Genomic DNA, 25970 nt, shown 5'->3' with positions numbered 1-25970 from the left:
TGGTGTGTTCAAGGATACCAGGGTGGTTGATGGACTCCATGACGAAAGGATGAATTTCGGGCCTGGCTCACGTCAAGGCCAGAAAAGCCTGCTCAACATCAACAGACCATTGTTCTGGTCTGTGCCACACCTGCTACGATTCCTGTGGCAGGTGGGATGGTAAAATGTTTTAACTGGCATGAACGTCCAGGATAATACTAAAACTACACTTTTCTTCAAATAGTCTGGAGATCTGCCTGTTATGTTATTACTTCAGTGAGATTAACAGGTGTGAAGTATATTTTGCAAATTGCCAATGATATAATGTTTACGACAGTAATTGTGACATTGTTACTCACAGTTTTGGTCTTCCAACAGGTCACACATCACTCACAAACACCAGCACGGCTCTAACAACAGTGACTACTACGCTCACAGCAGGTTCATGTTTCTCCATAAACACTCTTTACCTCCTCATTGCAGCAGCAAAATGGTTCTCCCTCTGGCTGCAATTTGTTCTTATTTAAAAAAACAGATTTGTTTTATTAATTTGTCTACCTAAATGAGTTTTAACAACTCAAATCTTTTGCAAATATCCTCATTATTTTGATGCAGATTCCATCTTTCTTTACGCTCCTAACCTCCTCATTTCAGCAGCAAAATTGACGTTCCTCTGGCTGCTACTTTTTCTTACTTATTAAAAAAAACACTGCCCGATGCCCAATGGGCAATGCCAAGGTGTCCCCTGGGCATGAGCACTTTGCACCTTGAGTAGTGACCTGGGGCACAAGCTGCCACTGCCAGGGTGCTCATGCCCAGGGGGCATCACCCTCCAACCGCCCGATCCCCTGGCCCCGACTGCCCCCCCATCATTCCAGCGGAGTCTCGAGCTAGTTCCCCACAAGTGGGAAGCTATTCTAAACCCCGCCGGAATGAAGTATTCCTGGTGGGGTGGGAGATATTATCAGGCCCAGAGAAATCAGTGCCAGGCCTGATAATGACATTAAAATAAGATTGAAAACCGATTTAAATCACTTGTCTTCCTGCTGGATTCCAGCACTGTCCCAACTGCGCCTACTCTCCGCCTGTGGGAGACGTGCATGTGTCGGGAACACATGTGTGAAACCTGTGAAGTGGCTACCACGTGCATCTCCCAACCCAATGCGTCAATAAACGTACGCATCGGGATGGGAGAATCAGGCCCATGTTTTCTTAAATTACTTTTAGTTTCCTTTAAAGAGATTGGCTGCAACTAACAGCCTGATGATACCATTCCAGTTCCAATCTGGGAATTCCCCAGTGGTGAAATCTGCAATCAGTTACATTACCAGAGCACAGTGAGGGATAGAGGAGAAATCCTTACCAGAGAGAGCACTTGATCTCTCAGTGAGGCTTACTTTGTGATCAATGTCGAACTTTGTGCTTTGTGCTGACAGCAAATGCCAGGCCATTGTTTTTGGACTGTGGCTTATGTTGTTACTCTGTTTTGCTCTTCCAACAACAGATCACTCGTCACTCACACCCACCAGCACGGCTCCAACAACAGTGGCTACTGCACTCACAGCAGGTTCATGTTTCTCCATAAATACTCCGTACTTCCTCATTTCAGTAGCAAAATGGTTGTTCCTCTAGCTGTCATCTGTTCTTAATTTTGTAAAAACAGATGCATTTCATTCCTTTGTCTTCCTAAACAAGTCTTCGTAAATAACTTTGTCTGCCTAAATGAGGGGGTGGGATCAAGGGGATGGGGCCTATTGTGGGCGGAGCCTCAGGGTGATCAATGGGGGTGGAGGGTCATGCTGCCATTCTGCAGATCCTCATTATTTTGATGCAGATGGGATCTCTCTTTACAAAGTGAGTGAAATACCCTCTGTACCCTGGAACAAGTGAGATGATCGGATGAAAAGCCAGTGTTTCCAGGACATTGCTAAAGCTTTAATTCCACAAATTTTGTTGAGAAAAGCCTCTGTTACATGCTTACTTTCAACTGTTTACTGGTCTTTTTGTTATATTCATTATAAGTGACTGGTTTAAAAAATGTGCCAGAATTTGCAGATCCTTTGCCATTAAATGTTAGCAATTGGCATCGTTACCTCTCAAAAACAAAATAGAACTAGAAATAAGTGTGAAATTGTGAGGTTGCGATCTCTCCCTCATGGTCCCTCCATGGGATGCGCTGTGCCAATGGAGCTGGCAATCACTGAAATCAGTGTGAACTTCCCAATCCCACATCAATGTTTGGAAATGCCTTAAAAGTTTCTACTTTGAGATGGAACTATGTTTTTAACAATGATGCGATTATTACAATCTGAGCGACTGAATTGACCCTGGAAAAATGATTTCATATTGATTGTTGCTAAATAATTGATAAAGTGACATCAAATCTGTTTTTAGTAATTAATTATAAAAGAGTCTTTTCAGAATGCATCAGCTCCTACCTCCATCCCAGGTGGAAATTGCAATTACTTTTAAATTACTTAATGTAATATTGAGAAAAGTTATACTTTTTAATTACTTTTAGTTTCCTTTGCGCTGACAGCAAACTCTGGGCCATTGATTTTGGATTCAGTTGTGACTCACGTTGTTAATCTGCTTTGGTCTTTCGGCAGATCACTCGTCACTCACACCCACCAGCACAGCTCCAACAGTGACAACAGCACCCACAGCAGGCTCAAGTATGCTCTTGTCTTGGTATCAATATGGATAGCACCCTCACTTCCTCAATGTATAAATTTTCACAGAATGAAGTTAGTTTTATAAAATGATACTGCGCAGAAGATGCCATGTGTATCTCAGCTGGTTAGTAGAGCTTTTAACCCAGCAGTCAATTATGAGAAAATATCTGAGGCTGTTGCCACACTATTTACTGGTCTGATTATTAGGTTGGGTGGGATACTCCCAAAAAAATTCTAAGTATCGAATTTGCATAAAAACTGGAGTAAATCCCACTGGTTATTTCAGCAAGATTTTCAAAATGAATCTCCCACACTCTGTTCATTATACAGTGCCCTCACAGCAATCACTCCGAAAAGCTGGGGTGGGGCCCATTCTTACTAAGAAGGCCGGCAGCAAAATGCTGACCGGGCTACTGTGCACTCACCAATCTGTCAATACCGAGATTGGCACACGCGCAGTGGCCCCTGCACCGCTGGCCTTCTGATTGCTGGCCAACTCAATCACTGGCCAGTCCCACGACTCAGCGTCGTTGGCCATGCACTCCCCCTCATGGCCCGATCGCCTGCCCCCCACCGGATATGTTCGGACCAACCTCAACCCCACCCCCTCCTTGGCCTGTCTCGAAGTCCCAGCACCCCGTCCACCGGCAGTCCTGTTCCCTTCAACTCCTCTAGCCACAAAGTCCTGACCTCCGCCCCTCCCCCCCCCCTCCCCCACTCCCCCATCCGCTTATCCCACTGGCAGGCCGATCACCATACCCCCCATCCTGATGATCAATAGATCTTTGCATGGTCCATGTCCCACCCGCTATGATTTCTATGGCAGTTGGGACAGGAAAACTCCACCCAAAATGGTTCATCAGGCAGGAGTATCCAGGGAAATGCTAAAAGTATAATTTCCTTAAAATAGTCTGGAAAACTGCCATTAGTGCGATTAACAGGTAACAGCTTGTACTCTTTGCAAATTGCCAATGATATAATCAGTAATTGTGACATTGTTAATCATAGTTTTGGTCTTCCAGCAGAACACGCATCACTCACACCCACCAGCACGGCTCCACCAACAGTGACTACTACGCTCACAGCAGGTTCATGTATCTCTATAAACGCTCTTTACCTCCTCATTTCAGTGGCAAAATGATTGTTATTCTTGTGTCTGGATGTCGATTTTTCCCTTGTTTTTAAAAACTGCATATTTTTAATCTTTTGTCATCTTGGATGTGTTTTCATCGGTTCAAATGTTCTTTTGCAACATCTTCATTATCTTGGCATTGTAAGAAATTTCACAACACCAGGTTAAAGTCCAACAGGTTTACTTGGAATCGCTTCTCCTTCACTAACCCGATGAAGGAGCAGAGTTCCAAAAGCTTGTGATTCCAAATAAACCTGTTGGACTTTAACCTGGTGTTGTGAGACTACTTACTGTCCTTTAAAACTATCGTACAAAATTCTGTTGTGTTACTACCTTTGGCACGTTCGCTGGCATGAAGCACATTTGTAAATTACCATATTTACAACACTAATTGTGATATTGTTACTCACAGTTTTGGTCTTCCAACAGATCATTCATCACTCACACCCACCAGAATAGCTCCAACAACAGTGACTACTACACTCACAGCAGGTTCATGTTTCTCCATAAACACTCTTTAACTCATCATTTCCACAGCAAAATGGTTCTCCCTCCGGCTGTAATTGTTCTCATTTTCAAATCATTAAAAGCAGATTTGTTTTATTAATTTGTCTTCCTAAATGAGTTTTTAACAACTCAAGTCTTTTGCAATATCCTCATTATTTTGGTATAGCTTGAATCTCTCTTTACAAAGTGAATGAAATATCCTCTGTAGCCCAGAACAAGTGAGATGGTCGGATGAATAGTCAAAATTTCCAGGACATTGCTAAAGCTATAATTCCCTAAATTTAGTTAAGAAAAGCATCAGTTACACTCTAACTTTCAAGTCTTTGCTGTTCTTCATTTTATAGCCTGGTGTGTTCTCAATTTCAAGATTATTTGTGGAGGAGAGATGGTTGTTCCTCTGGCTGCTAACTGTTCGTAATTTTTAAAAAATCACTGCCTGATGCCCAGGCCACAATGCCAAAGTGTCTGCTGGGCATGGACATTTTGTACCTTGGGTAGTGAGGGGGTATAAGCTGGCATCACCAGGGTGCCCATGCCCAGGGGGCATCACTCCCCCAGCCACACGACCCCCTGGGGAGCCCCAGTTGCCACCTCCCTTCACTCCGGTGGGGTGTTGTGGTAGTTCCCCACAAGTGGGAGCTACTCTGTGATCAGGGACTGATAGCCAAGTTTTGCATGCATGAGGATGGCCTCAAGCGGGACATTGGCTTCATGTCGCACTATCTGTTATCCCCATGACTTGCCTGGGCTTGTAAAATCTCACTGACTGGAGACAATACACATCTCTTTAACCTGTGCTTAACCGTCTCTCCACTCACATTGTCTGTACCTTTAAGACTTGATGCCCATAAAGACTTGCATTCCAACCATTATTTTGTAAATTGAGTTTGTGTCTTTATGTGCCCTGTTTGTGAACAGAATTCCCACTTACCTGATGAAGGAGCAGCGCTCCGAAAGCTGGTAGCTTTTGCTACCAAATAAACCTGTTGGGCTTTAACCCTAGTTCAGTGGCAGCATCTTGACAGCAAACTCCAGGCCATTGTTTTTGGATTTGGTTGTGACTCACATTGTTGCTCTGTTTTCATCTTCCAACAGATCACTCATCACTCACACCCACCAGCATGGCTCCAACAGTGATGACTACACCCACAGCAGGCTCAAGTATGCTCTTGTTTTGGTTTCAAATATGGATAGAACCCCAACTTCCTCAAAGTATAAACTCCATCTGCTTTTCACTGAATGAAGTTAGAATGTTTGTTTTGTGGTACCACACAGTACAGAAAGGCATTCTGGCCCTCTATGCCCATGTCAGCTCTTTATTCAAGCCCTTTAAGCAGTAGCAAATTGATCACAACTGAGGAATATGCCACAGCTGTCTCACAGTATTTACAAGACGTGATTTTAACCTTAAGGTCCAAATGTTTAAGATGTGCTCCAGATTCCCTCTGATTACACCATTGCAAAATTTTGGCATATCTTCCAGTTCAAAATGATTTGTAGTACAGGTAGGGACACTAGAGAAACTTTGCTTGTTTTCCTTGGAGCCTAGGAGGGCATTGTCAGCATTCAAGGGAATGAGGGAATTTGATCGACTAAGCGACACAGTCACAGATTTTTGTTCTTGGATTGGAAGCACAGAGTTGGTAGATTACGTTTCTCACAGAATCTCAGCTTTAAAATTGTCCATTTGCAGATTGTATTTTCAGTCAGAAGAGGTGGATCAAAATGTGAGCCAGTGTGGGATACCTTAGAACTGACGCATAGGCTATTGATTACAGAGGCAGGCTATGGACTGCCTTTGTGCTCTGGCACTGTGTTCAAATAAATGGAAAATAATAATAATGAAATTGAAAACAACCTTTCAGCCCTTGCCAACACCCCTTCGTATGCCTGAAGTATCATATTCAATGCCAACCCATTCCTCTCTACTTACCACCTTGCCCACAGACTCCCAGTGTCAACCTAGTACCCCTTTACCCTCGCATTGTTTCACACTTCCACGTCAACTCTATGCCTACCCATGCCCCGATAACAATTCTTACAACCTCAATGCCAAATCGCCTAGTATCCCTGAAGTTTTTTGTCAACTTCGGTGTGACCTGGAGAGCTTTAACAACTTTAGCACTTGATGGACAGATATGATCGCTGTGTAGTTGTTTAACAATTCTGTGACAGCTGGACAGTTCCTTGACAGCTGAACAGCTCTTTAACAGTTCCTTCATAGCTGGATAGATCCATATCAGCTAGATACCTGTTTAACTTTTCCTTGACATCTGGCAAGCCCTTTGACAGTTTTACAGTTTCACAGTTCCAATTAGTTTGTGCGTAAAAAATTCATAATTATATTCACTTTTAACATTTCCAAAGGGTACCTTACCTCTCCCAAAGTGTCTGGGGACCACATCTGAAGGGATATCTTACCTCTCCAAAGGACTATCCTGTCTATCCAAACTCTACCAAGTTCTGACCTTTCATCTGTTCTAATCTGCATACTCCTGTTCTTTTAAAATCTCACCATAGTGGAGGGAGCCAGTGTTTTAAGTGTCCAGCTGCCTCCTTGAATTATACATGCACAAACTTTGGCCCAACTCGAGTCCCAGCCTGTGAGAATGAGAATTGCCAATTTTGGGGTAGAGCTTAGAATCTTCAGCCATTACTTGGATTTTTGCCAGGAAGGAGAGCCTCAAAGTCAGAGTGAAAACATGGGCCACAAATTCACCCAGGCATGAAAGTCCAGGCTCAAAGTAAACCTATATTTCCTTTAAATACTCACCTGATGAAGGAGCAGCGCTCTGAAAGCTCGTGTAACCAAATAAACCTGTTGGTCTTTAACCTGGTATTGTGAGACGACTTACTGTCCTTTAAATCTATGTAACAAAATTTTGTTATGTTACTACCTTTGGAACATCTACTGGCATGAAGCACATTTGTAAATTATCATATTTACAACTGTAATTGTGACATTGTCACTCATAGTTTTGGTCTTCCAACAGATCACTCATCACTCACATGCACCAGCACGACTCCAATAACAGTGACTACTATGCTCACAACAGGTCCATGTATCTCCATAAACGCTCTTTGCCTCCTCATTTCAGTGGCAAAATGGTTGTTATTCTTGTGTCTGGCTGTCGATTTTTCCCTCTTTTTTGAAAACTGAATATTTTTAATCCTTTGTCATCTTGGATGTGTTTTTGTCAGCTCAAATGCTCTTTTGCAACACCCTCATTATTTTGGCATTATAAGAAATTTCACAACACCAGGTTAAAGTCCAACAGGTTTACTTGGAATCGCTTCTCCTTCATTCACCTGATGAAGGAGTAGCGCTCCAAAAGCTTGTGATTCCAAATAAACCTGTTGGACTTTAATCTGGTGTTGTGAGACTTTTTACTGTGCTCACCCCAGTCCAATGCTGGCATCTTCACATCCTTAGTATTTTGGATCACTCTTTACACAGTGAATGAAATATCCAGGGCACCCTATAATACATGACATGTTCACATGTTGGCGTGGAAAGCCATTTTTTCAGGACAAAGCTAAATCTATATTTCCTAAACTCAGGAGGGAAAAACAGCTATGTTCTTCCTTTCAATATATTCACTTGTCTTCATGTTATAATCTTTATAAATGACCAGTAGAACAGTAGGAAGCTTTTGCAGGACTTTTGCTGGTGAATTGTCAACGTACACCATCATTACTCCTCCAAAATCAACCACAGGTTCCGGGCATATGCAGGTTCGTGCAAGAATGAATTACAATTTCAAAGTCTGGGTTCAATGCAAGCTATGCTGTGGATCTCACCTCCTCTCTGAGCCACCATCGCTGAAGGGAGAATTTGAACTTTCCTGCTCCCACCTCGCTATTGGATACCCCATCAAAAGTTATACCTTGTTCATCTGGGTTTTAAATGGTGGTGTGATTAGTACAATTTGATAAACAACAGGACTGGCCCAGAAAAAGTAATTTCACAGTTGGAATGTTGTTAACTACTTAATTAATGGTTATGAAAACTTTTAAAAAGTACTTAATTGTAAAAAAAAGTTTTCAATATACTTTAACACCACCTTCACTCCATACACTCACTCTATACATAAGTTCATAAGAGTTCTATTATTTTACCACTTTTAGTTTTCTGATTGGGAGGTTGAAAATCCTTTATTGTGATTGGCTGACATCCTTATCAGGGAGCACTGGATCCCAATGAGGGTTACTTCATGATCAGTCTCGTGCTTTGTGCTGACAGCAAACTCCAGGCGATTGTTTTTGAATTTGGTTGTGACTCACATTGTTGATCTGCTTTGGTCTTTCTGCAGATCACTCATCACTCACACCCACCAGCACGGCTCCAACATTGACTGCTGCATCCACAGCAGGCTCAAGTATGCCCTTATCTTGGTATCAGTATGGGTAGCACCCTAACTAACTTCCTCAGTGTATAAATTCTATCTGCTTTTCCCTGAATGACGTGAAAGTGCTTGTTTAATGAAATGATACAGCACAGAAGAGGTCATTCGGCCCATTGTGCTGGTGTTAGCCCTTTAGTAGAGCTATTCAACCAGTCGTGAATAAGGCAATCACAAGTGAGGCATGTGCCACTGCTGCCACACAGCATTTACAAGGGCAGACATTTACCCTGAGTTCCAGACAGTTAAGAAAAATCCAGATCCTGCACCATAGTAAAAATCACTCAATTCTCTGGTGCATTCTCAATGTCAAGATTATTCATGTCACAAGTGTAGAGACTAGAGAAACTCGGATTATTTTTCTCTGGTACGCTGCATGTTTCAATTTCGAGGTTATCCTGATCATTGTGGGAGAGCCTGGAGAAGCTGGGATTGTTTTCCTTGGAGCATAGAAGGGCAGAGCGATCTATCAAGTGTCCAAGGATTGGGGAAATTTTGTAGATGAAATGACAAAATGTTTCAGCAGGCGTGCATATCCATGCTAAAACTAAAAAAACATTGTCCATCATCCAGAGGAATGTCTGTTGCTTTATTATTTTAGTGAGATTGACTGATATGAAGCTCATGTTCATTTGTCATCCTTGTAACTTAGCGCTGGTATAATGTATACATATGCAATTGTGGCATTCGTTGTTACTCACAGTTTTGGTCTTCCGGCAGATCTTTCATCACTCACACTCTCCAGCACGGCTCCAACAACAGTGACTGCTGCACTCACAGCAGGTTCAAGTATGTCCATGAACAGACCTTCCTACTTCACTTTGGTGTTGAAATGGTTGTTGCCCAGATGTTTGGCTACCATTTGTTCCTGATTTTTGACAATGGTCTTGTTTTATCTTGTTGCGTTCCTCAATGGAGTGTTATCAGTTTAAAAGTTCTTTTACAACATACTGATTGTTTTGTTTTAGTTTGAACCTCTTTTCAAAGTGAATGAAATATATTCTATAACTCATAGCAAGTTGGGTGGGACAGTACTGGAACAATATGTTGATTTTTTTTCTCAGGACAAAGCTAAATTGACATGCTCCTTAAACCGATCTCGATAAAGATCAGCTATCTTACTACTTTGCAAAAGTTTACTGATAGGAACCATATCTTCATTTGATAGTCTGTGTAAACAATCAAAGATATCGGTGAGGGCAGGGAGGTGGGGAATTTTCCCATCCTGCCCACCACGGGAATTGTAGCAGGCAGGGGGAAGGGCGGAAGGCTTGTGTTGGCTTTGGCTGGCATTTTCCACTTTTGGGGCAAGTCCGGTCAGAAAACCCCGCCCATTATGTTAAAGCAAATTACTGCGGATTCTGGAATCTGAAAAAGAAACAAAAAATGCTGGAAAGCTCAGCAAGTCTGACAACATCCCTGGAGGTAGAAACAGAGCTTATGTTTGGAGTCGGGATTACTCTTTGCCAGAGCTAGCTCTCGTTGTTGTATTCAGTTGTGCCACACAATGTTACTCACTGGTCTGGTTTCCAATAGGTCACTTATCATTCACACCCTCCAGCACAACTCCAGCAGCAATGACTTCTGCATTCAAAGCAGGTTCAAATATGCCTGTTTCACTTCATGGATACCACCAGCATTCCCGCAACCTTTGAACACTATCTGATTTTCACTGAATGAGTTTTTTTTTATTAACAATCCCTACCTCTACCTTTCTTAGCAAAATCTCTATAAATGCATTCTATAACACCCCTATAGTTATTTGGAAAACCAGACATTCCAGTGGAACATTGATAGGTAGCCCACTTTCAATGTAACCAAGATAATGGCCGTTACTTTCTGCAGTTCAATATCCTGCACTTGCCCCTTTATATGGTGGGACTGAAGCAGTAAAATGAAATAGAGCCTGTTATACTCAATTCTCCCTCACTAGTGAAGCATGTATGTGTTTTGAGGTATCCCTGACATGGTGCCAAAAACAGGCCAGATTATTTAGGCTTTGGACCGATTCACAACAATACATAAAGCAGCTGGAACGGGAAACATGCTGGCCAAGATCGGTTTGTCAACTGTACTAACTGTAATGTACTGCTGCAAGACAGGGGAGGAACATCATTTTGTCTGGCATTATATCTGCTATGAAGCTGATACATATTGACAAGATGCTGATCTCTATGCAAAGTTGATGATGTGAAGTTGAAGTGGTTACGTTCGTGTAAAAAAGATGGTGTTGATTTTTGCTGTGTTTAGGGATACAGACTTTCATTCCTTTAAATGTGATCTTTCTGCAGATACTCATGAAACAACACACAGAGACTCCAGCACGGCACCTCAGTCCAATAGCACTACGCCAACTTCACGTATGTTTCCCAGCTCGTGATGTGGTCTGGTCATTTATTCAGACAACTACACCTCCTGTGGTTACAAACTTTGCCCTTACCAACCAATTTTTGCTCATTCAGATTGGGAATGGCAAGCCATGTGTGCTTTTGTGAAAGAGGGGAACTTTAGTTTGGCTTTCTATTTAATCATCGTAACAACAATGGAGCACTGGCAGCTTCTAACTTTCTCAAAATGTGTAACAGAGAAAGGTGGATTTATAGATTTACCAATCAGCTATATTCCAGACTGCCACTCGTAGAATAAAGGCCGCAGCTATAATTATGCGGTCTTGCCGTCATAGCATGACAAGCAAAATGTACCAAAACTGTTTGGAAAGTTAGGTGCAATGTTTTATTATGCCATACAGATTAAGATGGTCCCAAATACAGTTTCTGATCTTTATGGAATGCACCATTTTCGCTAGGATTGTGTTGTCGTCACAAACTGACTTCTCTGTCTTGACTGATGCTTATGCTTAAGTAGTTTGTGGAAACTTAAGCCCAGATTTTCCTATTTTGCTACTTTTACTGTCAGAACAGACTTAACAATTGCCAAAAGTGATTGTTTATATGAGAGTCAGCTCATCTGAAGGAGATCTGGGCAGTTAAAGAAGCAACCTGGAAAACTGCATGTTTGGCAAAATCAAAGGGATGGGGGTGGTTAAAGGCAATTGTCATATGAGAAAGAAGATTGATATTTCGGAAAGCCTTTGGGGAGGCTCAGAGGATGTCTTAATCCGTGCTCAGTCCTTGACAAGACTGAAGGGCAGGGCACGATGATAAGCCATAGCGCAAAGAGAAGAAACCCAGGGTGAAATTTAGTGCCCTTCATTGGAGCAAGGTAGGATTCTGGGTGGGATAGGAAGAGCTGTTCAATCAAATGATAAAGTGAGGGATGGAGAGCCATTGCCTTGCTGACTTCTGCTGATTAAGTCTTGATTCAGCCTTTCTGGCCCCCAGACCAATTGAGGCCCTTGAGTGGCTTCATCCCATTGCCAGTGCTTCTTTATTCATGTATGTTGATGTGGCCATTTGTTGCCCATCCCTAATTGTCCTGCAACTGAATGGCTTACTAGGCCATTTCAGAGAGCATTTTAAGAGCCAACCACATTGCTGTTGGTCTAGTGTCACATGTAGACCAGGTAAGGATGGCAGGTAGGGTGAACCAGATGGATTTTTTACAATGATCGACAATGGTTTCATGATCATCATAAAACTTCTAATTCCAGATTTTTATTTAATTCAAATGTCATCATCTGCAGTGGCGGGGGAGTGGAATTCGAACCTGAGTCCCCAGACCATTACCTTGGCTCTCTGGATTACTAGTCCCGTGACAATATCACTATGCCACTGTCTTCACTAGCAGTTTACCAGGATGGGAGCAGTGTTAAATGGGCAGGTTGGTCAGGCGTGCCCTGGCAGCTCTGGGAGCAGATGGGGCCCTCCTATTGATCAGGCACTCTCTGCTTCAATGGAGGGCCCCGCTGGCAGCAAGGGCTGCCCTCATGGGAAGGCCCCCCAACCTGTCCTCCACATGACCATTTGTCCTTTACCAGAGCTTGCTTGAGGGGTTCTTGCGAGCCAATCCTCACTTATTGCTGCTTTGGAACTCCAAAGCTGCTCCCGATTGGTTGGTAGCTCTTGGAGACAGGATCTCACCTGTGTGGGGTAATTGGTTGACTTTAGGGGCTGTAGAGGTTCACACTCAACTCAAGATAATCTTCGTTGGTGAGGTGCCCTTGTTAAACACGCAGTGAGACAGATACAAGAGCTTGATTCTGGTCATTTGTATTTTTCGCTGTTTTTGCGGCATGCCTGTGCAAACCTGAAAATCTAGAACGAGTGACTCTCAGGGAATAAATGCTGGAATGTTTTGCCATCTGAATGGAGGGGGTTGGAGTGGAAAACCTGTCATCGGGAAGGGCGCAGTACTGGCCAGTCCATCAGAGTGAAGGGCTGAGTCTGTGGTAGGTTGGGAGTGAGCCGCTGGGAGGAGAGTGTGCTTAATGTTCGGTGATTGGGAATATGGGATAAACAGTAGCCTTGATGTAAACATCTGGGATGTAAGACCTGTGACTCCAATACAGATGGTTCTGGGAAATCTGGGGCAATTGGTCACCCTGCCCCAAACTGCGATGGTGCCAGCTTGAGGCACTGGGAGAGGGGTGTCCAAAGTTGGAAGGGGCTTCTGATGGATCCCCCACCCTACCGTCCCCAGCCTGAAGCCTCAGTCTGATTATTTTCAGGCTTCCCCCACACCCGGGATATTCTCCTGCCAGCCTAAAGGTTTAACGGCCAACTGGGATATGGTCTTTAATTCACTTAAGAGTCTAAGTTAGGGTAAGGTCAGTCTAAGGCCTTGCCTGCTCTAGCATAAAAATGCTGAGAGATCAGAAAGGGCTCTGATCCAGCAGGAAGCCCATTCAGGTTATTTCACACACGTGCCCACATCTCCATTCAGGGCTTTATCTAAACACGGCCATGCCTTTCAACAAACTGGTTTCAATCTCCGTTTAGCCACAAGGGTAACACAGACCCTTTATCTGGTAGTAAGCCGAGTATCAGTCTATCGGTAAAATCAAGTGGCTTGTAATTGGGGCACAAATTTGCATGTTTACTACACGTTCACTATGATATACCTGAGATGGTCACTGAAGGGAAATGCCTTGTTGATGACTGCTCTTTTAGAGCTTGGATTTCCACTAATTTGCATTGATCTTTTCTACAGGTGCAAAAGGCACAAGCACAGATTCCCCTGCAACAACAGTGACTTCCGCACCCACTAACACCACCACAGACTCAAGTACGTTTGCAAAGGCGATTTTGCACCCCTCTCCAGCAGTTCAGTAATTCAAAGTATGGATTCATTGATGAGTGAGCTACCACTTGCAAACAGCATAGACACTTTGACTGTTGCAGTATTGATGGGAAAGACTAAAATTGCTCTACTTTTTTTGGAAGAAGTAATTGGGTGAGAGCATGGGAGGAAACCATCACCTAAAAAAAACTCAAAAAGTTTTCCGTTCTTCCTGTGTCCTGTTCCTTTCACCCTGGATGGTCATTCATAGTTGTTTTGTTTAACCAGAGGATGAGGAGGAAGTGAATGATGCTGTTATTTACAGTCAAGAAGCCCTTATTAACAAGTGTTAACAAGTATAATGATGAAAAAGATGTACCAACAGCACACTTAAGAATGAAATCTGGTTATTGTGATGTATAATTCAGATCTTTCATGTTGCAGATAGGGCAACGGGTGAGAAACGAGGTGCAAATACCTGGTGATGTGTACCTTTGCTTTGATGCATGGTGGACACTATCACCTGGCAGCATCCTCGACCTTGCTGCATTGGCCCAGTCAGACCCAGTCCGATCGGGACCTTCCTGGTGGTTGAAATTGTGCTGAGTACTAACTCGCTTGTGCCTATTTTCACAATGAAATAATTAGCCATTAAAGGTCAACACAGTTGTTCAAATATTGGGTCAGCAACCTGTTTCAACTCTTACATTGCTAACACCCTAAAGTCTAATTTCAAACTGCAAGATTGATCAGCACTGATGTAGTTCATAATAGTCACCAGGTTTATTATTACAGGCCATCCTGGCACTCTGGGGGGTGGGGTGGGGGATGGTACCTGACTCCTGTGGAAGTGGGGATGATGCCTGTGAAGGGCGGGGGGGAGGGGGAGGAGATGCCTCTGAGGGGGCGGGGGTCACCTGTGATGGGGACAGTGCCCATTGTGGGAAGCAGGTGATATGAGTGGGAAGTCAGCCCCAATGTGCATGAGGGGGCGCCCTGTGCTTCTTGCAGGAACAGAGATGGGTGGATGGGGGATGGGGCACATGGCAGGGTGGAGCGGGTGAGGAGTGCGTTTACATTGTGCACAGATTGGAGCACCCTTTGAAGATGGTGCCCTGTTCCCTGTGGAGCCAGCCTGGCCAGCCCCCTATTAGGCCCTGCCTTGCCAGAATGATGGTGCAAACCGCCAAGTGCCATAAAATCTGGAATGAAAACTCGACTGTGCGTCTGGAGAGATATATACTGGTTTTCAGTCAAAGCCTGACACACTGACAAATTTTTTCAAAAGTACCACCCATGGTGTTGTTGGTAAATGCAAGTCCGATTTAACACAGTTTTTCAGAATGAAATGGCAAGCTTTTCATTTCTGTTTCATCTTACTCGTTTCAGTATGTGCTATCAAATTTCTGTATTCTTAATATGTATTTAATGTAGTTTCCTCCATATAGATGCTAATCTGAATAGTTTAGGTACAGGATTTCATTAATATAAAATGTTACTGTCCTTTAAGCAACTATTAATTTCCTATGAATCAAGCAGGCAGCAAAATTTTGCATATTGCTCAAATATTTGACTGTCTCCTCAGGCAACTTTTTTACACTACCGGACAGCTTATGAAAAGAAATACTGCTGATTCTCTCCTTTCCAGTGTTCAATTGGTGTTTTTCTGTCACAATTTTAAGTTATTTTGTGCTGCTATTACCCTAGTCAATTTTCATGATCTCTGTTGATGTCCAAAAATACCTTGTCATTCATTCATCCACATCCTCCTCATGTTAAAATCAGGACTCGTTGCAATGTCTGCTGCTTTATGGATACATTCACACTGTAAATATAGCCTTGGCAGAAAGTAGTTTCACTTCACAGAAACTCCCCAATTAAACACAGCCCGAATCCAGAGTCGCAAGTCCAACTGAGAGTGGCAGAATTATCCTGAAATCTTCAGGAATTAAAACCTAATCTCCCAGGTATTGTTAAGAGTAACCTAGAAGAGAGAGCCTAAGGACATGGATTAAAATGTTTTTCTTCATTTTTTTTCATCATGGTCCTGTTTCTGAAAATAGCAGAGATGGAAAAATGAAATGTTGACTTGAGTGTGATGACCTTTAGTGGGGACACTCCTATGATGAAAGCTCCAGAAATATATTCAGTCAGAGTTGATAACTCTTGTCTACTCTCACACTTCGGTGACGGAGACCTTGACAGCTGATTAAACTGTGCAAATTTAACATCACTGTAAAGCTGAGTCTGCTTTCCAGCAATGCTATACTAGCAGCGTGAATGCATCATGCCTTAGATTTTCACCCAATCCTTTATTATGGATCCCCTTGCCTTCTTTAGTGTCTCCTTCTGTTGCAAGCTATAGAATTTCAAAGTCTGAGCTAGGCACCACTTTAGCACAGTGTCTTGCTATTTATTTCCCTTCTTTATGTTTTGAGCTTGATGACGTTCTGCCCATATGGCTATTGTGCTTGTTCATTTAAGAGAAAAAAACCTTAAACTGTTAGATGGACTATTCATATTCCTGAGTTTGGTCTGCACCTTTCTTCCTGTTTAGTATGTCCAGTATCTGCTAAACAAATGCACTTTGTGTATAAACTGCCTGAGCAGAAATTGTTTTTAAGCCTGGAAATCAAGAATACAACTTTGTAACTTACTGTAATGTGCTTTTAATCCTAGCTACACCGTCTGGAGACAAGGATTGTGGTAGGAAAACTTATATTGTTTTTATACAGTATACCTTGTTCAAATGGAAATTATAAATTACATTTTTGTCAATGGTGATTATTTGCTTGCAGTTTTTAAATAAATTATTTTAACAAAGGCTACCCTTTCACCTCCAATTACAATTGCTCCCCAACATTTTGCTTGAGATAGATTGACAACATTTAATAAACCCTTTAAAACATAACTTAAAAACTTGTCAATACTACTTCAAGTATGATGGGGAGGAAGGGTTTGCATTTCTGACAAGGAAAGCATAACTAAATAAGAACACAAGAACTATCTAAGCTTCATTTTATAAAGGATTTGGCATAGCCTCCACTGGTGTAATCCAATGCACATCTTCCAGAGCTTGTTGTTGGTGGGGGAAGGGGAGGGGGAGAGGGGTGGGGTGGGGTACGGTGGGTTGGGGAGGGGAGGGGAAGGGGGGTGGGGGGTCAGTGGGAGGGTGTCTTACTGACATTGGAAGGGTGGGTGTAAGTGTCATTTTAGGTTCATTCTCCACTTTCTCTCTGCCCCTTTCCATTAGAAGCTTGACCACGATTGAGGTTTACTCACTCACTGTGTCAATTGCCACAGAAATTCCAGACCCCCCCTCCACCAGTGACTGGACAGAGAATTCTGGGATCAGGGAGTTTTCCTGATGGTTCTGCCCTTGGTTACTTTCTAAGGGAGAGAAGGAGACTCCTCTTGTCACATGGCACCCACAAAGCTTTCAGTGTTACTGTGAGAGAATGCATGTCTCTGAAGGAATCATGGAGCTTCAATCATTATGTCGCCATGCTGGGCACTAAACCTCCTCATGGGGATGTTTGTTTATAGTTGGAATTTTGAAGAGGGCCAGGATACCCACTGTTGATCCTTTAGACCTTGTTTAATTTCCTTTTTTGCCCAAGAGGAATTTTAGCAGGTTGAACCTTGTTTGCATAGCCACCACTGAAAGACAACCTGAGTGGATGGAATTGGGGGTGGATGGGGGCAGGAGAATTTGCCAGTTGACCTCCCTGTGGCATGCCATTTCCCCTCTGATCACAACTAAATCAATATTGGGATGGTGGTATTTACTGGAGCAATGACATTAAAACAACTGGAGCCACAGGGCCTCATCATATCTCCTGTTCTCATCTGCTCCCTTCACCTGCAAAAGAAGCAAAGGCCATTCCCAGCATTCTGACCCTCCTTAAAGAATTTTTTTTGGGGCTTCTCTCCTCCCCCCCCCCAGCCCCATTAAAGTACTGAAATGATATCAGATCTTGCTATACAACAACAGCGGGCACCCTTTGCAAGACCAAACACATGCAGAAATCCACCATGCCTTCTTTGTTAGGTGGTAGCAGAGAAAATGGATGGAGTTCAAGGCTGGAGATGGGTGATAATTCAAACCCTTTCTCCAGTCCACCTCTGGTGACTCGACAGTGGGGAATCCTTTTGTGTTTGCAAGAAAAATAGATGTGGTGAGAGATGGGGTTTCCAGGGTGTCTCTCTGATTGCTGGATGTCAGTGGCAGCCAATGTAAGTGGGTGCAGCCACATAGGAAGAGGTTAGAAATCAAGTCAGCAAAGTCCAAAACAATTTTTTTTTAGTCAAGGAATGTGGGCTTCACTGGCTAAACCAGCATTTATTGCCCACCCATAATTGCCTTTGAGAAGGTGGTGGTGCGCAGTTTTCTTGAACCACTGTAGTCATGTGTTGGTATGCCCGCAGTACTGTTAGGAAAGGAGTTCCAGGATTTTGACCCAGCAACATTGAATAAATGGTGATGTATTTCCAAGTCAGGATGGTGAGTGGCTTGGAGGAGAATATGGTGTTCCCAGGTATCTGCTGCTCTAGATGGTGGTGACAGTAAGAAGTCTCACAATACCAGGTTAGAGTCCAACCAGTTTATTTGATAGTAATCTCACAAGCTTTCGGAAATGGTATTCCTTCGTCAGGTGTGTGGAACCTTACTGTGTTTACCCCAGTCCAACGCTGGCATCTCTATTATCTAGATGGTAGTGGACATGGATTTGGAAAGTGCTGCCTAAGGAACTTTGGTGAGTTCCACAGTGCACCTTGTCGATGGTACACACTGTTGCAACTGTTTGTCAGTGATGGAGGGATTGAATGTTTGTGGAAGGGGTACCAATCAAGCAGGCTACTTTGTGCTGGATGATGTCAAGCTTCTTCAGTGTTGTTGAAGCTGCATTCACCCAGGCTTATAAAGAGTATTCCATCACATTCCTAACCTCTGCTCTGTTGGCAGGCTTTGGGGGCATCAAGAAGTGGGTTACTCACAATAGGGCTTTTAGCCTCTGGCCTATCCTTGTAGCTACAGTATTTCTATGGCTGGTCCAGTTCAGTTTCTGGTCAATGGTAACTCCTAGGATGTTGATAGTGGGCATTCAGTGATTGTAATGCCATTGAATGTCAAGATCAGATTCTCGCTTCATGGAGATGGCCATTGCCAAGTTTGAACCAAATAAGACCTGTGGAAATATTTCATTATCAAAAAGGCAGTGGCTGATTTATTTGTGTGAGTCTCACTCTTGCGCGAACAGTTAGTTCATTGATAAAATTATAATGCTTTTTCATGCCTTGTGAAAATAAAAAGAACTTTTGTCAAATCTGATATGAATGCTACTTTGTTGATGTACATGTGATGAAAATTACTTTCTTTTCTCTTTTTCTATGTCTTTTATTTAGGCAACGTTAGTATGATTGTTGAAAATGTGCTTGTTACAGAGAACAGCATCACCTTTGACATTCATTACAACATCAGTGATGATCATAACATCACAATTCTGAATAAAACATTTCTACTGCCTGCAAATAACAAAACCATAAACGTGATCCTAGATAACGGACCTTATTGTACCAACAATCTCACTGGGACTCTCGCTGGGAAATGTAATAAGGTTTGCATACTGACAACAGAGGAAATACGACCACCTATCAGTAAGTGCAGATTAATTTGTCTTTAGTGTATTGCAGTAAAAAAGTTCCCAACGTATTGCTTTTGTTAACTTAGTTCATGATGCGCAGATTAACATTTGAACCATTCTCTGGCTAAATGTTGGATCATAAAATATTGGAACTACAGGAACAATTTTTTTAAAAAAAGATGATGTTCAGTTTCACAGCCTTTAGAACTTGAAATTGTTTAAAGGCAAATATAGATGTAGCATTGTTTAATAAAAGCATTTCATCAAAAGATGATCGATGATGAAAGATAATGTATTTTCAATTTTCTTTTATAAGAGCCTACATTGGAAGTTTCTGAAGACAAGGCTAAAGATGATATCATTTTTAAGGTGAATACAACTCCTAGACCATTGAAAAATTACAATTGGACCTATGATTGGAACTGTGCTGCAGACAAAGGTACTTTTATAAGAATGTTACTTCAATATTTTTCCATTATTCACAGTCTTCAGGAAAACAATTTTTTAAAGGCATCTTGTGTGACATTGACAGAATCAATTTTAATTCAAATAGACTCATTGTAGATAGTGCAGCTAGAGAAAATAAAGAATTTGCATTTATTTAGCATTTTTTATGATGTCAAGAACCATTGGGGTGGTGATGTTTTATATCTAATGAAGTATTTTTGAAGTGTAGTCACTGCTTATTGTAGGAAACACAGCAGCCAATATGCACATATAATGGGCCCACGAATAGTAGTAAAATAAACATCTTTATGTGTTTGCTGAAGGATAAATTTTGACCAGGTACCAGGGTGTCCTAGGCCTGCAGCAATGCTCCAATGATGCCCACTGTAAACTGGAAGATTCTGCTTCTGATTAAGCACGCTACAGCTTTCTAGACATAACATTGAGTGCCACAATTTTAGACTGTGTAGTTTCCCCTCCATCTTGACCTTTTTTGTTTTATTTTGGTTTCCTTACCTTGTCCCAACACTAACCCACCCCTCTCCATATGGCCACTATCCCTTGTTCAGTTTTGCTTCCACTGAGCACTGACCTCAATTCTCCCATTAATACATTCTGCTATCCTACCTTTACCACAATTAATATTCTTCGCCCCTAATGGAACCATTAACAGCCCCTTTATCTCATGTCCATGACATCTTTGTCAATATCTTTGGAGCTCCAACCAATCCCTGACCATCCAACCTGTTCCACCCCACTCCCCAATTCTATAATTGATTACATTTCTATCCCTCTGCAGTTCTGTAGTAGGGTCAAGTGGACTTGAAATGTTAAACTCTGTTTCTATTTCCATGGATGTTGCCAGTCCTGCTGAGTTTATCTGGTATTTTCTGTTTTTATACCAGGGAGTCTCATCCTGCTCTTCTGTGGGATATTTTAGCTCCATCTAAAAGGATAGACTTGCTTTAATGGCTCATTTGAAAGATGGCTCTTCTGACAGTGAAAAAAAAATCTGGTTTGGTGCTCTTAGAAAATCCTGGGATTCTGGGGAGGTTGCTGGTTCCTTGAACCTGGTCTTTTGCCACTCAATGTTCTTCAAGATTTTAACTTAACCAACTTTACTCTAACAAACATGCAAACCCCTTTTTACAACTTTAGGACTTCTACCTCTAATCTCCTAGTCTATCTGAACTGCTATTGCTGCATGTTTCACAGCTACTTACTGATGCTCTTTCTCTCTCTCTCTAATATGTTATATTTCAGATCTAATGCTGTGTGTTCTTTCTCTCTCTAAAGTTGAAGATAGGCTTTGTCAGGAAAGCTATTTATTTCGAATACTGAGCTGGATTTCTTATGGAAAATCCTGACCCCTGTGACTGTTACATTAGTCACTCCCGGATTCCTATGGCAACTGACTTATAACAGTTAGCCATTGACTGGCAATGCCCTCTGCATATGCTGCCTGGCAAGTGCCTTATTACTAGCTCCTAACTTTCTTTCCTGGCAAGAGCCCCCTGAGCAAATGTTCTGAGACAAATGGTATCCCTGGCAAGTGCAAAGAACCCTGGCAAGTGTCCCATTCAGCCCAGCTTGTGCACCTTTGTCAGCACAACTAACAACTTCTAGCTAAACGTTTGCACTTCTTAACCAATGGATTGGGTGCTCATGGCTTCCCTACAAGAGCTTAACTCTAACGTGTATCCTATGTTTATAATTTGTGACCAATGGGAAGACTGTTTCTGCCTTCCCTACAACAAACTAACATTAATTTATACCTTTACTTACAATTCTCATTTTGACCTCTGTTTATTGCAAATGCCAGACTCGCTGGAGTCCAAATGTGCAAAAGTGCCCCAGGTTTCACTCCATGTGCTCTTTCCTGAAGCCACATTACATTTATATCTATTTAAGTGCCAAAATACTTTAAAGACGTTTTAACAACATTCCAATAACACATACAAATTAAGACTTTTCATCACTAAGCTCATGTATAGTACGAATATAAAAGCAAAATGCCGCGGATACTGGAATCTGAAACAAAAGTAGAAAATGCTGGAAAATCTCAGCAGGTCTGACAGCATCTTTGGGGAGAGAACAGAGCAAAAATTTTGAGTCAGAATGAGATTTTCCAGCATTTTCTGTTTTTGTTTCATGTATAGTACAGTTAGATAACATAAGTCCTAGTAATTACATAGATTTGTCAATGCAGTTTAACAGTATCTTTAGGTGAGGAGATTAAGCCAGCGTAACAGAAAATTGTGTGACTTTCCAGTTGAACTATTTGAAGAAGTATCAAGATACACAAAGATAGTTTAGAAGAAGCTTAAAAGGGAAATTAGGAGAGCCAGAAGGGGTCATGAGAAGACCTTGGCGGGTAAGTTTAAGGAGAATCCCAAGGCCTTCTATAAATATGTGAAAGGTAAAAGGATGAGAAGAGAAGGGATAGGACCTATAAAAGGTGAAGGGGGAAAGGTCTGTGCGGAACCAGAAGAAATGGCAGAGGTGCTTAATGAGTACTTTGCCTCGGTATTCACGGTGGAAGCTGATCTGGGAGATTTTGCTACGGATTTGCAGCAGATGGAAAAGATTGAGTTTGTGGATATTAAGGTGGAGGATGTGTTAGAACTTTTGAATTCTATCAAGATAGATAAGTCACCGGGACCAGATGGGATGTACCCCAGGATACTGTGGGAGGCGAGGGAAGTGATTGCAGAGCCCCTGGCGATGATCTTTGCGTCGTCAATGGAGACGGGAGAGGTTCCGGAAGATTGGAGGATTGTGGATGTAGTCCCTATTTTTAAGAAAAGGAACAGAGATAGCCCGGGAAATTACTGACCGGTGAGTCTGACCTCAGTGGTTGGTAAGCTGATGGAGAGGCTTCTGAGGGACAAGATTTATGAGCATTTGGAGAGGTTTGACATGATCAGGAATAGTCAGCATGAATTTGTCAAGGGCAGGTCGTGCCTTACGAGCCTAGTTGAGTTCGTCGATAATGTGACTGAACACATTGACGAAGGAAGTGCCGTGGACGTGGTGTACATGGACTTCAGCAAGGCGTTTGATAAGGTCCCCCATGCAAGACTTCTTGAGAAGGTGAGAGGGCATGGGATCCAAGGGCCTTTGGCCTTGTGGATCCAGAACTGGCTTGCCTGCAGAAGGCAGAGAGTGGTTGTGGTTGAGTCTTTTTCTGAATGGAGGTCAGTCACCAGTGGAGTGCCCCAGGGATCTGTTCTAGGACCCTTGCTGTTTGTCATTTTCATAAATGACCTGGATGAGGAAGTGGAGGGATGGGTAAGTAAGTTCGCTGATGACACGAAGGTCGGTGGTGTTGTGGACGGTCTGGAAGGATGTCAAAAGTTGCAGCAGGACATAAATAGGATGCAGGACTGGGCGGAGAAGTGGCAGATGGACTTCAACGCGGATAAGTGCGTAGTCGTCCATTTTGGCAGAACCAACGGGATGAACGAGTACACTATCAAGGGCAGGAGTCTTAGTAGTGTTGAAGAGCAGAAGGATCTTGGGGTCCGGGTCCACAGGACTCTTAAATCGGCCTCGCAGGTGGAAGAGGTGGTCAAGAAGGCGTATGGTGTACTGGCCTTCATTAATCGAGGGATTGAGTTTAGGAATCGGGAGGTAATGCTGCAACTTTATAAGACCCTTGTCAGGCCTCATTTGGAGTATTGTGCGCAGTTCTGGTCGCCTCACTATAGGAAAGACATAGAAGCTATTGAAAGGGTACAGAGGAGATTTACAAGGATGTTGCCTGGACTGGGAGGCATGCCTTATGAAGTTATGTTGAGGGAGCTGGGTCTCTTTTCCCTGGAGAGACGAAGGTTGAGAAGCGACCTGATAGAAGTTTATAAAATGTTGAGAGGAATAGATAGGGTGGATTCTCAGAGGCTATTTCCCCGGGTTGAAATGGTCGCTACAAGAGGACACAGATTTAAGGTGCGGGGAGGAAAGTACAGAAGTGATGTTAGGGGTAAGTTTTTCACTCAGAGGGTGGTGAGTGAATGGAATCGGCTGCCGTCAGTGGTGGTGGAGGCGAACTCGCTGGGGTCTTTTAAAAGACTTCTGGATGAGTATATGGGGTTTTATGGGATTGGGGGTTATAGATAGGTCTATAGATTGGTAGGTGTTGATGTGATCGGCGCAACTCGTGGGCCGAAGAGCCTGTTTGTGCTGTAGTGTTCTATGTTCTATAAGCTAATACGTTGTGATTTTCTAAATGCCTTCGATAAGTTATTGCACTGTTGACTCATGACTAAGGTCAAAGCATGTGAACTCAAGACAAATAACAGATAGCAAGTTGGCTACAAAACAGAAATCAGAGTAATGGTTGAGGTAGCTGCTCAGACTGGCAAACGGTGCGAAGCAGTGTGCTACAGGGATTGGTGTGGGACCTTGAAATTCACAATTGGGGCAGCACGGTTGCACAGTGGTTAGCACTGCTGCCTCACAACGCCAGGGACCCAGGTTCGATTCCTGGCTTGGATGACGGTGTGGAGTTTGCATGTTCTCCCCGTGTCTGCATGGGTTTTCTCTGGGTGCTCCAGTTTCTTTCCACAGTCCAAAGATGTGTGGAAATGGTGGATTGGCCCTGCTAAATTGCCCCTCACTGTCAGGGGTAAATGCATGGGGTTATGGGAATAAGGCCTGGGTGGGACTGTGATTAGTGCAAATGGGCCAAGTGGCCTCCTTCTGCACTGAAGGATTCTGATAAATTTATAAAAATGAGTTGTACTCAAAGTAGAAATACAATTTTCAAATTTGTATTTGACACAAAGTTGGAGGGCAGAGTTAGCACAAAGGAAGAATGTGACAAAATGCAAGAGCATATCAACTTCTGCAGAGAATGCAATTGGCACATGAAGCATAAGTTGGCATTTTTTGTTAGAAAGAAATCGGAGGCTGGATCTGGGAGTACACATTCACAAGTAACAATTGTCACCAATTTTACGGCTTTATTAATTCGGAGACTGAGAATTATGATTGTCACCACACCACACCAGGTTCAATACCTTCACTGAGAATTTTAAACAAAATTGTCTCCTTTAAATATAGTTCCCCTTCAGATGGTCAAGCAGCTTGACTATATGCTAATTAAATGCGACCTTTGACCAAGATCTTCCTGCTTGTTCACTGAGACCCTACCCATTGATACATATCTTCTGTCTCCCTTCTCATGTGCTCCTGTGTGAGCCTTTTTCAGAAGTTCACCAGAATACAGAGTTCAGAAAAGCTCATGCTTTTCCAAATACAGTTTAAATTTTGAAGTTTTATCTTTATTAGTCACAAGTAAGCTTATATTAATATTGCAGTGAAGTTACTGTGAAAATCCCCTCATTGCCACACACAAGTGTTTGATAGGCTGGACACAGGCAAGTGTTTCTACTTGTGGGAGCACAAAGCTGGAGTTCATAAACATACGATAGTCACTACCTACTTGGGAATTCACAAAACACTTTCCTTTCAAAAGAGTGGCAGGACTGTAGAATATAATACCACAAAGAGTCAAATGACATAGGTATATTCGCAAGAAAGCTAATTATGCACAGGAGGGAAAGGAATGGAAGAACATAAGGATAAGCTGATAGAATGAAATGAGGAAAAGGAGGGCTGGTCTGAAGCATAAATGCTGACCTAGTTGGGTCAAATGGCCTGTTTCTGTGCTGTAGATTGAATGGGTGGGATTTTACAGTCTCGCTCACCCCAAGACTGGAAATTCCTACTCAAGGTCAATGGACCTTTAAACGGTCCATTGAATTGTCTGTCCTGTCTGCCATGATTCCCTTGGTGGGCAGGACTGAAAGACTAATGGGAACAGAATCTTGATCAATTGGACCAATGGGCTGATGAATGGTAGATGGAGTTTAAATTAGGCAAATGCACGGTGATGCATTTTGGTAAATTGAACCAGGACAGGACTTACCCAGTTAATGGTAGGGTGTTGGGGAGAGTTACAGAACAAAGAGATCTGGGGGTACATGTTCATAGCTCCTTG

At 42.7% G+C, this 25970-nt stretch overlaps 1 protein-coding gene across 1 annotated transcript in view; it reads left to right on the top strand.

Annotated features, from left to right (window-relative positions):
- The window catches only part of ptprc (protein tyrosine phosphatase receptor type C), an 86466-nt gene that overhangs the window by 4490 nt on the left and 56006 nt on the right, over nucleotides 1–25970 (top strand). Inside the window, exons 2-10 of the mRNA XM_080196762.1 lie at nucleotides 2589–2654; nucleotides 3663–3742; nucleotides 8607–8672; nucleotides 9417–9485; nucleotides 10988–11056; nucleotides 13806–13880; nucleotides 16554–16580; nucleotides 19281–19532; nucleotides 19836–19958. Of these exons, the coding sequence (XP_080052888.1) occupies nucleotides 2589–2654; nucleotides 3663–3742; nucleotides 8607–8672; nucleotides 9417–9485; nucleotides 10988–11056; nucleotides 13806–13880; nucleotides 16554–16580; nucleotides 19281–19532; nucleotides 19836–19958 (827 nt within the window). The remainder of the gene's footprint in view (nucleotides 1–2588; nucleotides 2655–3662; nucleotides 3743–8606; nucleotides 8673–9416; nucleotides 9486–10987; nucleotides 11057–13805; nucleotides 13881–16553; nucleotides 16581–19280; nucleotides 19533–19835; nucleotides 19959–25970) is intronic.

The sequence above is a fragment of the Carcharhinus amblyrhynchos genome, chromosome 9 (assembly GCF_965287045.1).
Source record: "Carcharhinus amblyrhynchos chromosome 9, sCarAmb.v2.hapA, whole genome shotgun sequence".
NCBI lineage: Eukaryota > Metazoa > Chordata > Chondrichthyes > Carcharhiniformes > Carcharhinidae > Carcharhinus > Carcharhinus amblyrhynchos.
Note: the sequence above shows the minus strand (reverse complement) of the source record. Positions and strands in the feature narration are given on the sequence as shown.